At 35.5% G+C, this 15328-nt stretch overlaps 1 protein-coding gene across 1 annotated transcript in view; it reads left to right on the forward strand.

Annotated features, from left to right (window-relative positions):
- The window catches only part of POLR3B (polymerase (RNA) III (DNA directed) polypeptide B), a 136641-nt gene that overhangs the window by 20656 nt on the left and 100657 nt on the right, over positions 1-15328 (forward strand). Inside the window, exons 8-10 of the mRNA XM_012644696.1 lie at positions 981-1098; positions 3014-3122; positions 12546-12668. Of these exons, the coding sequence (XP_012500150.1) occupies positions 981-1098; positions 3014-3122; positions 12546-12668 (350 nt within the window). The remainder of the gene's footprint in view (positions 1-980; positions 1099-3013; positions 3123-12545; positions 12669-15328) is intronic.

A 15328-nucleotide genomic window follows, 5' to 3' on the forward strand; every position in this document is an offset into this window, starting at 1 on the left:
AAGTTCTGGTTTGTTGCCATGAATATTATGTGGTTTATTTCTTTTTGTCTTTGCTCAGTAGTTTCTTTCTGTATGCTTAAAAATTCAAGAATAATCTCCCAAAGTTACTGGTCTAGCCTGGTGTGAAGATTCAAGTAGCTTACTTCAGGCTGTTTTAAATGCAGTAAAGGGAGGGAGCGGGGAATGAGTCTTTTTTTGTTTAAATTTTTTAAAATTATATTTTTGTACCTATTTTTAGGAAATATAGGTACAAAAATTTCTTTTGTAAAGTTTCAAACTCAGCACTTAACAGAAAGTTTCTTAATTCTTTAACTCATGTTTCATATTGATTTATTTTAACTTAGAGTTGCTTTAATTCCTATAAAGTTGCTTTGATATAGAATCTCAAGTTCTGGAAAGAAGTTAATAAAGAACATGGCTTTATTAGACTACAACAAAATGTTGCATAAGTCAAATATGTTTTGTTTTTGCTTATATTCTACAAGTAAAATGAAGTCTCATTTTATCCTACTCTGAACTGTATGCAAAAAAAATATGAGTGAATTTTTTTGAGTATGGAATATTATTTTGAAAACCTAATCTTAGTCTACCGTTGTCATTGATTTGTTAGAAAACTTAAAGTAAATTTCCGTTTACATTGAAGATTTTTAGTTACTTCTGTATTTAAGAGATCTGATGACTTAATTTAATATATTTTTTTCATTCACCCGCTATATATGTCAGGGACTGGTGATATGTAGACCAATAAGATATATTCCCTGTCCTCAAGAAATTTATCATCTTGTGGCTCATTTGTACAAAATCATGTGCTGATCATCAATCCATAAAACAATGTCAGCAAACTTCTTTGAATAAAGTGGTGGCCACTGCCATGAAGCAGTGGAAAAGGTGGTGATCTCTGACTCTGGAGTTCCCTGCCATTACTGAATCACACTGGTTGAAGAATAGATGGTGAAGCTTTTCTTGTTTCCTTTGGGCAGGTGGCTACTTCATCGTTAAAGGAGTAGAAAAAGTTATTCTTATCCAAGAGCAGCTGTCTAAGAACAGGATCATCGTGGAAGCTGATAGAAAAGGGGCAGTTGGAGCTTCAGTTACCAGGTATAGAAAGTGGAGATGTTCTTAAGAAATATTGGTAATTCCATTAATTCCAGATGGCTGTCTTTCAATATAGAGGCGGCCAGTTATTTCTCTCTAATAACAGGCATTGTAATATTTAAAGTATCTGCATTCAATTTATTGTGTAAGTCTATAAGCATAGGGTATTGGTTTAAAATTTTCAGTGATGAAAGTGTGAAACATTGTTTAAAAAGTCACTAGTCATTTTACTTAAGTTTGATTTCCTGGTAACTTGTAACATTAAAGGAACTTAAAAAAACATAAAACCACTTTTCAGTTTTCATGCTCCTTTTCAGTCTTTGACCATTTCCATGTGTGGTCCTACACTGATAAAACCACAAACTGTTCTGTACTTAATATGAATGACTTGTATCACAGACTTAACATTTTATTGTTAGTTTTATAGACCAGCCTCTTTCACAGTATACTCATTTTTACAACAGCATCCCTTATAGCGCTTCTGTAACTTCTTTTCTTTGGTTTATTATCACATGTAATTTGAAATTTGGAGGTTAAAGAGTTCAGGGAATAGAAAGATTTGTGGCATAGATTATGTGTCAGTGTGCACTAAAGTTTCTCTCCTGACAATCTATAGTGAACTAATTAGATCAGAATTTCTGCAGTTTTCTTACTGATGAAGAGACAGTTAACAATATGGCTAATTTTGAGCACCTACTAGAAGCCAGACAAAGTATTAGGTACTTTACATAAATTATTTGTCACCTCAGTCCTCCAAGATAAGTGGTATTATCTCCATTTTACAGCTGAGTAACAGGCCTTAAGCTCAGGGTCACCTCAATTGTAAAAGGTAGCCAGCATCTGAACCATTTCAACCCAGATACAATAATTCTGCAACCCATGTCTTCCCATTGTCCATAACTTTGGAGCCAAGCCAATCTGGATTTGCATCCTAAAACTGTGGTTTTTTAGCTGTGAGGCACTGGAGTGTGCAGTTACTTAACTGCTCTAAGCATTGGTTTCCTCATATGTGATTTGGAGACAGCACTTCAAAGTAAGTGTTATTATGTAGAAGATTAGAGCTAATATAAAAAAACTGGGTAGCAGTGCATAGTATATAGCAGATAGTCACTATGTGTTACTATTGTAGTTGATTAGCACTTTCTTTTTTTTTTTTTTCTTTCAGGATATTATGAGGGTACAAACATTTTGATTACATTTTATGCCTTTGCCTCACCCAAGCGAGGATTAGAGGCTTGCCCTTCCCCTCTACAATGCTCACCGCATCCATTAGTTGTGAGTTTACCACCCCCCAACCCCCTAATCCCTGGAGAATATTACTACCGTGTGAGCACCATAGTGTTGATCAGTCAGTGCCAATTTGTGATTAGCACTTTCAAAATGCTTTTAAATCCATTAGGAATTTTATAACTAATAGAGATACCAGTAGAAGGAGATTCCTTAGTTCTTTGGCTTCACTGTATACCAAGACTATGGATATGTTTTATTAGATTATTAGTTAAAAAACCCATAGTATATAAATTAATTCCTTCATAGTTTTCTCATTATGATTTAGGTTTATTTTGAGGCTTTTGTGTTCAAGTACATAAAATTGGCTATGGATATATGCTTTACACTGAGTCGAAGTGATTCAGGTGGAACCAAAGTAAAGTAGATCAGAAGGTGATTGTCACTCATTCACCCACAAAACTTCTACCATAATCTCAGAGCTAAAGAAACATTTATTGCGTTTTTAAAAGTTCATGGAAGTGGCAACAAGGCAGGAAAGAGGTTGTGTACCTTAAAAAAATACTTATTGGAAAGGACCTTAACTGATTGTTGTTGATCAGTTGAACCTTATTGATTGAGGATCATTGCTATTGCATGTTACTGGCCTGAAACTAAGGATGCAGTTTAACCAACTTGTGTTTACTTGTAGCTCTACCCATGAGAAAAAAAGCAGAACCAATATGGCTGTGAAACAAGGACGATTTTATTTGAGGCATAATACCTTGTCAGAAGATATACCCATTGTCATCATATTTAAGGTAAGGCTGCAGCTCTCTTCTAAAAATTAAAAGAAATTCTTTCTCTGGTTCATTTTCACATGTAATTAGAAATTTGGAAAATAAGGAATTCTAGGAATAGAAAGATTTGTGGCATAGATAAATTGTCAGTCATATGATATATTTTAAATTGAAAGCTAATAAGACTGAGGTTCAGGATATTTTTAAAAATAGTCACCTATTTTTTAAAGATAAATACACCATAAAAAATTCTGAAAGTACAAAAGGATATATAATGATAAGTGAGCCTCCTACCTACCCTGTATCTAACCACATAGTTTTCCTACCGAGTGACACCACCGTTACTAGTTTCTTATATATCTTTCTAGAAATAGTCTATGCATATACAAGCACGTGAGTGTATAGTAGGTTTTTGTTCTGCGTTTTTGTTATTTACTTACATATACTGCATACCGCTTTGCCCTCAGCTTTTTTCTTTTTTTGTAACTTTCATCTTGGAGATAGTGTTACATTAGGAGATACAGAGTTACTGCATTCTTTTTGACAAAGTTCATTTGCAAGCGTGCCATAATTTAACAAATCTCCAGTCGATGGTTGTATATACCTCTCGCTGTTACAAAACTGCTATAATAAAATGTTATACATGGGCAAGGATATCCTTAGGCTAAATTCCCTGCAGTGGAATTTTGTAGGTCAAAGAGTATGAACCAAGTTTGTTTTCTTTTTTATGGACACCTAGGTTTTGCTGAGTTTCTATGTAAACACAAATCTTCAGTTTACAACTGATTTTTTAAAAATTCAGCTTGTTTGTGAATTGTTGGCTTAGAACCCAAAAGATATTTCCATAGAAATCATGTTTAAGTTGTATAGTCTTCCTCAGATACAGCTCAGAGATATTGCAGGTTTGGTTCCAGACCACCACGATAAAGCAAATATCACAATAAAGCAAGTTGTAAGAATTTTTTGGTTTCCCAGTGCATATAAAAATTATGTTTACCTTATACTATAGTTTATTAAGTGTACAATAGCATTATGCCTTAAAAATGTACATATCTTAGTTTAAAATACACTTTATTGCTAAAAAATGCTAATGATCATCTGAGTCATCTTTCAGTGAGTTGTAATCTTTTCGTCGGTAGAGAGTCTTGCCTTGGTGTTGATGGCTGCTGACTGATCAGAGTGGTGGTTGCTGGAGGTTGGGGTGGCTGTGGCAATTTCTTAAAATAAGACATCAGTGAAGTTTGCCGCATTGACTGACTCTATTTCATGAAAGATTTCTCTGTAGCATGCGATACTGTTTGATAGCATTTTACCCATAGAACTTCTTTCAAAATTAGTCAGTCCTCTCAAACCCTGCCACTGCTTTATCAACTAAGTTTATGTGATATTCTAAATCCTTTGTTGTCATTTCAAGTGTTCACAGCTTCTTTACTAGGAGTATATTTCATCTCAAGAAACCACTTTCTTTGCTCATCCATAAGAAGCAACTCTACATCTGTTCAAGTTTTATCATGAAATTGCAGCAGTTCAGTCACATCTTCAGACTCTACTTGTACTTCTGGTTCATTTGCTCTTTCCTGCACATCTGCAGTTACTTTCTCCACTGATGTCTTAATCCCCTCAAAGACATCCATGAGGGCTGGAATCAACTTCTTCCAAACTTTTGTTGATGTTGATATTTTTGACCTCTTCCTTTGAATCACTAGCGTTCTTAATGGCATCTAGAAGGATAAATCCTTTCCAGAAGGTTTTCAATTTACTTTTCCCAGATCCATCAGAGGAATCACTATGTATGGCAGCTATAGCCTTACATCCAGTATAGGATGGCCCCCAAGTATAATGTAATGCTGAAGTGTTGTCTAGTGTTCCGAGGGACAAAAAGGCTGTTATGTGTCTTATGGAGAAAATACATGTTAGATAAAGCTTTTTTCAGGCTTGAGTTATAGTGCTGGTGGCTATATTAATGTGTGAATGGTATATATTAGATAAGATGCCTTTTTAACAGAAGCTTACAGAAAATAAGGTTCATTTATGGAAAATGTTGTGACCACAGGCTTGTAGGAACTCTATTCGTAGGAGCAAAGGTTCAGTATTCACTATTTAGTATACAGTGTAATTCAGCAACCTTATAGAATGTAACTACCACAAATAACAATAATTGACTGTATATGGGCATAAAATTAATCTTGATGATTAGTTTAATTGAAATAAACTAGAGTTTATTGAGGAGATACCGAATACTTTAGATAATTTTAGAGATTGATAATACTCATTATTCAGTTTCACTTCAGAATTAAATATTTCTGTTCAAAAGTTGTTATGATAGAAATATTTTTGCAGTTATGATTAGAGAAAACAGAGAAAGAAATCCTCTTAGGAGGATTTACTAAATTGGTTAAAAAGGAAAAACATTTGGATACAAGCCTCAAAGGAGTAACAAAGAAGGGAATTGAGCCTTTATTGTTAAAGTTGTAGCCAAGTGACAGTGTAGGAGTGAGGGAGGAAAGTGGCCCTCAAGTCAATCTTCTGGTTGGGCGGTAGGGAGCATGGCCCTGGTTATTTGTTAAGTATTGAATGGATATTGGCAAGTCAGGTTCTTTAACTCAGGAAACATCCATATTCTAAATGCGATTGCATGAAGGAGGTTGTAGGAAATTTTTTTATGTGTGGTATAGCTTTATGTGCTTTTGAGTTCTGTAAATGAGATGGAGCCATTTATTTTCTTTTCGGGTGGTGGTGATGATGATAATCATAATAGCAGTACCACTATATCAGAGGGTCTAGACAGAATTTTTTTTTTTTTTTTTGAGATAGAGTCTCATTCTGTCACCCCGGCTAAAGTGCAATGGCATCACCACAGCTCACTGCAACCTCAAATTCCTGGGCACAAGTGATCCTCCTGCCCCAACCTCCCGAGTGGCTGGGACTATAGGCATGTGCCACCACGCACGCAGATTTTTTCAGATTTCTTTTCCAATTTAGTAATTCTATCTTCAACACTGGCAATGCTATTATTATTCAGCCTATTCATAGATTATTGAGTTAATGCTTAAATTTTCTGTTTGTAGAAGTTTTGCTTAGTTCTTTTTCTAAATTGCCTTGTTAGTTTTGATAGCCTCTTGTTCCTTACACTTTGATTCATTGTACTGTTTCTTAGTAACTAAAGAGAATCACTTTGTTTCCCATGAATGAAATGTTGCTGTCATTTCCGACTTTCACTAAAGCCTGTATGCAAAGTTTAAGTAGACCAAACATTTGCTTTTTTAATATCTATACTAGAAGAGCAGTGTGCCAGAGAAAATAAATATTTTATTTCCCTGGGCTCTTCATGTAATTACTGGCTAATTTTTCTGTTTTTTTGTAGAGATGGGATCTCACTATTGCTCAGGCTGGTCTTGAACTCCTGAGCTCAAGCTATCTGTCTGTGCTAGGATTATAGGCATGAGCCATCATGCCTGGTTGAGAGAATTCTTAAATATACTTTTTATTTTCTGCCTTCAAGGTTTGTATTTTTCAGCACATAAGTAATTTTGGCTTTTCTCATAGTGATCCCACAACACCCAACTCAGTATTTTATATACATAGTGATGAATGAGGAAAATGTTTTCTAACGATGTAGAATTATATCTCCAGCAGATGGCAGTATGTTCCCATGCATCCAAAGGACTTTTGAAAGTTAGACACTTGATGCACGGTATTGCTTTCTTTAGATCAGAAATTATAAATTAATTATAATGCATATAATCTTCTATCACTCATGTGTAAAATGCATAGATAGATGCATGCATTCATTAAAATCAGAAGACTTTTAGTAAGTACTCTTTTTTTTGGCTAGGTGACAAAAATTTATTAAGACACTTCTGTCAAATTTTTAAAATATTTATGTTATAAATGTATACGTGTGTGTATATGTGTGTGTGTATGTAAAACCTGACTTAAATCCTTTTTAGAGTGGGGCTATAAATTAACAATATGTATATTTATATAACCAGTAGTTGAGATTTCAAACTTCTTCATTTCTGAATATAAAAGTAGTCCTTACATTACAAAATCTAGAAAACCACTGAAAAGTATAACTGCATTTTTGGATATATTTTTTTCAGACCTTTTTCCTATGCTTTATAATATACACATCAATGTTTTTTCATTTAACAATGAATTGTGAATAGCCTTCCATGACTATAACTATGAATCTACATCATTATTTTTAGTGAGTACTATGTAGATGTTTCATAGATGTGGTTTAATTTACTTAACCAATTTCCTACAGTGAAACATTTAGGTGTCATTTTTGTCCCTCAAGTTTTCACTTTTATACACAACTCTGGGATGATTGTTGTTATACATACATGTTTGTGCACATTGCTGGTTATTTAGTGAGACTTTATTCCTGGGAGTGGAAGTATATCTTTTTAAAAACACTTGGTACATGTTTCCAAATTTTTCCCTGAAACCTATCTGTTACATTCTAATCAGTATGTAAGAATTAAAATAAATATTTTTAAGTTTTTAGTTCAGATAAATGAACTAAATATTTTGGTAATATGTAGTCACTTTTTTGATCTCCTACTATAGGGATGTTTGAATAAACTGATGGAAACTTGTTTGATAACCACTATTTAGACTTTTCCATCTTGGAGGCAGCATAGAGTATTAGAGATCTTAGAAATAGACAGATCTAGCTTGCATCTCACCTTCTCCACTTATTAGCTATGTACCCTCGGACAAATTTCCCAGTCTCTTTGAGTCTTAGATGTAATAACTCATCTGTAAAGTGAGAATTTTACCTAAGGGGATTACTGTGAAGAGCAAATGGGATCATGTAGTTTTTGAAAAGTAGAGTGCCTGGAAAAGGGGGTGCTTTTTTTCTTTCCTTAGTTCTCCTTACCCATTTACTGTCAGAAGCCCTGGAAAATAAACTGGGATACCAGAAAAAGACACATCATTTCTCTTTTAGTGTTGTGTGGCCCTAACACAGACCTTGACAGTCATTAGGACTTGATGGTTGTTGATTGTAACCCACAATTGGCTAAAAGTGACAGAAACAGCAGGGTTTCCAGATTACATGCTGAGTGTGAATATGACATATAAAGCTTTTAAGACATAGATCAGCCTTATTTATGGACTTGAACCACTACAAAGGTTTTCTTGCCCATGAATCTTTTCCTGCTTTACATTTTGTATTCCCAAGTATTCAGCAGTTGCACTATGATGGCATCTGTAATTTGAAAGTTTTTGTGGAAAAGAGGACCAGATTTCAAGGGTGCTACGCAATGTTTCCTGGAAACAAACTTCTATGGAAATTTACCGTCTTTAAAGAGAAATAATTACAAAGTCAACGAGGACCACCACAGTTCTCTTGTTATCTGCTAGGACTGCTTTTAGTAATAATAGATTGATTTTAGTCTACTTTAAAGAAAATTAGAGATTTCTAATTAGATATTTTAAGAAGTTATTCCCTTTTCCACTTTCACACAATATATTTCAACATACCACCATTAGTGTGCATATTATTATCTTCTCATTAGTATTCTTTCTTTTTTCTCTCTTTAAAAGTCAGACTTTTAGTCATACTTTGTGGCTATCCAAGAACTCATACCATTTTAAAGAGCGCCTCCCCTTATTTTTGTTCAGTGTTATTGCTGGTTGCCAGACTGTGGGTGACCTTCTGCTGAAATATATTATCTCTGCTAGTTTTTCATAAGGTTATTATGTAGCATTTGCTTTTGACTTATTAGGAGAAATGATTTCAGATATCTGCAGTACAAAGAGTTCCATATAAAGCCAGTTTTCAGATGTCTAAATTATGTCTGTAAAGTAAAATGGTTGGGCATTTAGCTGTCGTTTCCATAGCAATATGTCATTTATTTGTAGCTGTGACTACTGAAGGCTAAATAGTCATAAAGTCAGTTCAGTCTTTGCAGCTGGAGCACTTTGATGATAACTTGACTATCACCCCTATATTTCAGAGACTCGATATAGGAAGAGTTTAGTCCTTTTAGAGCAAAGCTTTGGTAGTAATCATGCTTTCTGCACATATGGTGTCATTTACCATGTGCTTGGCATATCTTTGCTTCATAGCTTAGAAATATTTGGAGGGCCTAAGCAGTCTGTTTAGATCCATCTTAGGACATTTGAGAATTTTATGCAATTATAAAATTACTACTTAGATTTAGCATCAGGATAACTTGAAGTGGCAATCCATATTTCAAATGAGGAAGGACTTTTTCATTACAGGTTACGTATCCCTTGTCTGAAATGCTTGGGACCAGAAGTGTTTCAGTGTTTGGATTTTTTCAGATTTTGGAATATTGGCATGATACTTAGAGTTGAACATCTTAAACCCAGAAGCCTGAAATTGAAAGTGCTCCAATGAGCATTTCCTTTGAGCGTTATGTCCGCACTCAAGAAGTTTTGAATTTTGGAAGCTGGATGCAGTGGTATGTGTCTGTAGTCCCAGCTACTTGGCAGGCTAAGGCAGGAGGATTACTTGAGCCCAAGAGTTTGAGGCTGTAGTGCACTATGATCATACCTGTGAATAGCCACTGCATTCCAGCCTGGGCAACACAGTGATACTCCATCTCTTTTTTAAAAAAAAAAAAAAAAGAGAGAAAGAGACAGATTTGGATTTTTGGAGCATTTCAGATTTTTGGATTAGGGATACTCAACCTGTATTATTAAATACTAAAGTAGGCTATCAAGTTTATAGTCTTTGTCACTTGGAGAGTACCGAAATAAAAATTATTGAAATGATCAAGATGGCCTTCAGTTCACATGATTTAGATGTTAACATGCCTAAAAAAGGGAGGCCGATCCAGAAAGCTACTGCTGTTTCAACTCTAGGATTCTGTTTCTGTCTCAGACCTTTTCCTACCTATCATTTTGCATGTTTGGTTTGATATCTGTCCCATATAGATCTCTTTTAGTGTTTGCCCTTCCCACTGAGAAGTGAAGTGCGTTGGTTAAAAGTTTAATATCAAAGATTTTAGGGAAACATGACTGGATTCCACTGCAATTTAGTTACCTTAGTATTGTTTTTCTTGTATTTTGATTCCATTGAAACCCATATAATGTTATTTTGAGAGATTGACAAGTAAAAATTAACTTTAGTTTTTCACAGAGAAAAATTCTGTTCTAATATTTGTGACTGGCTATTTGCAGACCAAGGAGAAAGTGTAGATGGTGTTACACATGTGCCATTACTATCAGAGTAAGTGCAACTTAATGTGCTTAAGCCAAGAATAATCTGTTTTTTGTTTGTTTAAAAATTAGAACTGATAATTTTTTAGGATTGCCTTCCTTTAATCCATGAAAGGCTGTTTTAATGAATTTGTGTAGTTTTTAAATAGTGGAGCTTATTTCTAGTATCCTTTGGAAGATATGTGTCATATCAAATTGGAGGTAAAAACCTACAGAAATTAAAGTACAAAAAAGGGGTTTGTATTCTGAGAACTTCTTGTTTGTTTAAAAAAAAATATTGGAGAAAACAAATTATACATTTGAACAAATAGTTTAAAATTCAAATAGTAAATTTAATTCCAAAAGTTGGTATATTAGTTATCTGTGCTGTGTGACAAATTATAGCACAGTTTCTGGTGGTCAGGAATTTAAGAGTTGCTTGGCTAGGTGGTTCTGACTCAAGGTCTTTCATTATTCAAGATGTCAGATGCTGGGCGCAGTGTCACGCACCTGTGGTCCCAGTTACAGGAGCGTGAGGTGGGAAGATCCATTGAGGCCAGGAGTTCAAGGCTATAGTGCGCTATGATCAATCACATTAGTGAATAGCCACTGCACTCCAGCCTGGGCATCATAGCAAGACACCTTTCCAAAAAAAAAAAAAAAAAACAAACCATGGCTGCAATCATCTGAAGGCCAAATTGGAGCTGGGGGGTCTGCTTCCACAATGGCTCGCCCACATGGCAGTTGGCAGAAAACTACAGGTCCTCATTGGCTGTTGGTAAGAGGCCATAGTTTCTTACCACTGGACCTTCCCACAGACTGCTTGAGTGTCTTCATGACATGGCAGCCAGCTTCCCGCAGAGAGAGCACTCTAAGAAACACAGCAGGCAAGAAGCTGCAGTGCCTTTTATGACCAAGTCTCCAAAGTCCTACAGAAGTGAAGCGTTAAGTTTAGCCTGTACTCAGTGGGAGGAGGATTAGTCTCCACCTTTTGAAGGCAATGTCAAATAATTTGCGAAAATTTTTGAAACCACCACAGTTGGCCCAAAAGGGACATAACATTTATTTAGCTTCCCCCTAAATCTTTAAAACTTTCAGTAAGTTTACATCTGATCCTAAAGTATGTAAATCAAATTTGCAGAATACAGACCCCTGAACATTAACTGTAGAATGTTAGAATCATAGAATTTTGAGCTGGAAAGGACCTGGTTGTGCCATTTCATTATAAAAATTTTAAAAACTGAGATAGAAAAAGTTTTCTGACAGTAGTAGTTGTACTGTCTGTGTCTGTTTTTGGCGTTATACTAGGACAAACACCTCAGGTCTCTTGACTTTTAGATAGATGCCCTTTCTGTCGTATTCAGGGTGATGTCGGTGGTGGTCTGCATTGGAACTTAGGATTTGCTTTTCACTTCCTCTCTCTTTTGTGTGGAGGAGAACTGAAAACTAGAGCATCAAAGCTTAACTAGACATTTGTCTTCTGGTTCTATCTTCTCTGCATAGCTAAAGGAAGAATTTTAATGCAAACATAACTCTTCCCCTAACTTCTAAGAAGCAGACTGTTACTCTTACAAGAGAGGTTTAGTGAGATTATGCTCTATTTCTTGATATGGCAGAATTCCAAGCAAATGTGTGAAGGAGTGAGCCTTAGTACCATATGGAATCTACAAAGACCTGCATTGCTGCTCCCACCTTGAAGCACTTAAGTGGGTTTCTTAAACCTGTTAAGTGTGTTCCTAGTTTTTAAAAATCTCTTTTAAAACCTGCACAAAGTATGGTTTGATATCTCTAGAAAAATTCTTTTAGCTTGAATATGAATGAATTGACAATTCTCAGAAAAATTAATCTTGTGACAATGCTAATTGGGGTTCTGCTTATTTTCAGCAATGTATGTTTTCTGATACATTGCCCTTTATCTGTTTTTCTTTTCAATTTGCCTTCATAATTGTGACCAGTTGTCTCCACCATACCTCCTGGCCTCCTTTTTTCATGATGAAACTCTTAGAATATTTACAAATTTTAGAAGATGGTACACAAACAAAAAGTGTTTTAGAATGTTTGTTTTCCTCTTTCTAATCAAAATTTCTGTTTCAGGTTCTTCTGCAGCTTGGGCTATGCCTGCCAATGCCAGATGGCACTGTTTCTGAGAGAAGAGCTAGCTTTTGCTTAGAAGTAATACCCACAAACAATGCCAAATTAGCATAAGCAAATGTCAGTGAGTTAACACAAAGCCAACACTCTTTCTATCTTTTCTTTCCTTCCTAGGCCATGGGTGTTGAGAGTGACCAGGAAATTGTGCAGATGATTGGAACAGAGGAGCACGTGATGGCTGCATTTGGGCCCAGTTTGGAAGAGTGCCAGAAAGCTCAGATTTTCACACAGATGCAGGTGTGTCTTTTCATGTTGTCCTTTGCTATGAAATGGAATTGAAGATTTAATGCTGCTCATTGATAAAGATTTGGATGCAATGGCTCGGGGCTTGTACATTTGGGAAGGGTGCTGGGGGGATGGGAGGTATGGTAGAGACATTTCTTTGACTCATTTCTTTAGGGATTGGAAGAAGGAGTTTGCCTAGACAAATTATCAGCCTGTGGTGTCTAATTTAGAAAAGGGAAATATGGGGTCAAGAGGCTTTTGTTTTGATGTAATAGCAAGTAGCATTTTTCTTCCTTATTTGCTTGAGTGATAATATTTTTCTTTTTAAACCATAGCAACTTAAGTGTAGAGCTGTGGTCCCAAATCCCTGGGCCCCAGACTGCTATTGGTCCGTGGCCTGTTAGGAACCGGCCTGCACAGCAGGAGGTTAGCGGCAGGCAAGCCAGTGAAGCTTCATCTGTATTTACAGACGCTCCCCATCACTCGCATCACTGTTTGAACTCCACCTCCTATCAGATCAGCTGTGGCATTAGATTCTCATAGGAGTGCGAACCCTACTGTAAACCATGCATGCAAGGGATCTAGGTTAAATATTTATATTTAAATTATAAATATAAAAAAAGGTATTTTTTGCAACATTTAGGAAAGTTGTTGTGTAAGAGTATATAATTCCAAAGCACAAATCAGGAAGGATTATTCTCATCACCGTCTTCCTCTTTTTCTATAGTTAATTAATAGTTGACTGTAGCTATTGGGCAGGCAACACAGGAAAAGTTGTTTGGATTTAGGAGATTATATTTTTGGCCTTTTTTAAAAGTGAAATATTTGGAAGGCATAAATCTTTATTACAAACTAAAGTAATATTGTCCAAGGGTTCCAAGAACATGAAGAGAAAGCATTAAGAAATATCCAGGAAGTAGAAAATATATAATCTACCCTGTGAACAGGAATAATTGGTTCAGTTTTGGGAGATACGCTATTCCTTAAAGCCTTGTAGGGCCCTGGAAGAGCAGTTTAACTTAGTGGTGCCCCAGTGGCTTTAATGAGCTCCATTATGTATCGTATTATAAACTTCATCATTGTTGATCAGATAACCCTAGCATTATAAAGCTGTTTGAACGGAGGCTAAATAATAGGTTGGAAAATCATTCGTTTCTGTTAAATAGGTCCTGACAGAAAAATTTCAGCTAACTAAATTAGATTAGAGCAGCGAAAAGATGGGCGAAATATATAATTAGTTAACATAAGAAAAACAAATATTCCTTTTCCCCTGAAAAGGAATCGTAACTTTGAAAATGCTTGTTCTCTCTGTGCTAGATTAAGGCATATATTAGTTATTGCAACTAATATAAAGGTACAGAGGCAAAAGTAATCCAAATGGTTGATACATTCAATGTATATTATCACTCGTGAAAACATGAATGTTATGTGCTATTCTAAATGAAAGTGTAGCAAGTACACTTTTTCTTATATAATAGAACTTTTGGAGATGTGGCCTTAATTGATTGCTTACAACCTATGGAGTTTTTGGGTTTTTTTGTTTTTTATGCCTCCCTCTTTAGTCTCTTCATCATTCTGTTTCTGAAGCCTTCACTCTATTTTGATCATGTACATTTTACATAATCATTGTTAAGGGCTCTAGTGTATAGAGAAGAAATTATTTATTACCTTTTTTGGGGGAATAGGATGCACTAGGGGTGTCATCTTGACCTATTTATGAATAGTTCAGGCTCTTAATGCATGTAACCTCACACCCTGAAACCTTGGCAACATTATTAGGTCTTCCAGGGAAAAGGTGACTTTCTGTTACATCAGAACAGATACCTTGCTCTCCTGTGTTCCTCTGTTTCTTCCTCAAAGAAGTGAAGAATCTTTAGCTTTTTTCCCAAGGGAATTAGAAGACCAAAATTTAATGAAATTTAGGGAAAATGGAGCTGCCTGTCTACTTATGGTTCCCGCCAACTGCTGACTTGCTTTAATCAGTTCCTTAATACTACTTACTGCTAGGTAACTGCAGCAAATGTTTTCAAGGTCCTAATTTATCTTATGTGCTAATGGCCTTTTAACAGGGAAGATCCTAGATTTGATGTTCAAATCTTATCACAGGGAAGGAGTTCCATTCAGTTGCAAGTCATTGGGAGTCAAAGAAAATGATGACAAAGTTCCCACCATTAAAGTCTAGTAGCACAAACATACATGTAAATAAATAATTAAAACATAATGTGGTGTGAACATGAATGAAAGTATTCGATTCTTATGCATAAGGAATTAAAATTTCAAAGAGAGAAGTAGGTTCGGAAAGACTTCAGAGAGGAATTGACACCTGATCTTGGTTTTAAAGCATGAAAAAGGAATTTCCCAGGCAGGTAATTGGGGCAAGAATTCCAGAGTAAAGAATCAGAGATACTAGCCCTTTCTTCTAGTAAACTGAAAGCCAGGTTTTAAAAATGTACATCATTATTACAGAATAATAACCACGTGGTCCTCTTCTTTAGACACTTTATTATGGAAAAATTTCAACATATACAAAGTATATAAAATAGTATTATAAACCCTTATGCACCCAGCACCAACCTTCAGCAGTTATCCACACTCTGACATTCATGTTTCATCTACCTGTCCATTCACTCCTTTCCCCCAGTGGGTAATTTTTTAGTTATGCATTTTTTTTT

Source organism: Propithecus coquereli, unplaced genomic scaffold (genome assembly GCF_000956105.1).
Source record: "Propithecus coquereli isolate 6110/MARCELLA unplaced genomic scaffold, Pcoq_1.0 Scaffold218, whole genome shotgun sequence".
Lineage (NCBI taxonomy): Eukaryota > Metazoa > Chordata > Mammalia > Primates > Indriidae > Propithecus > Propithecus coquereli.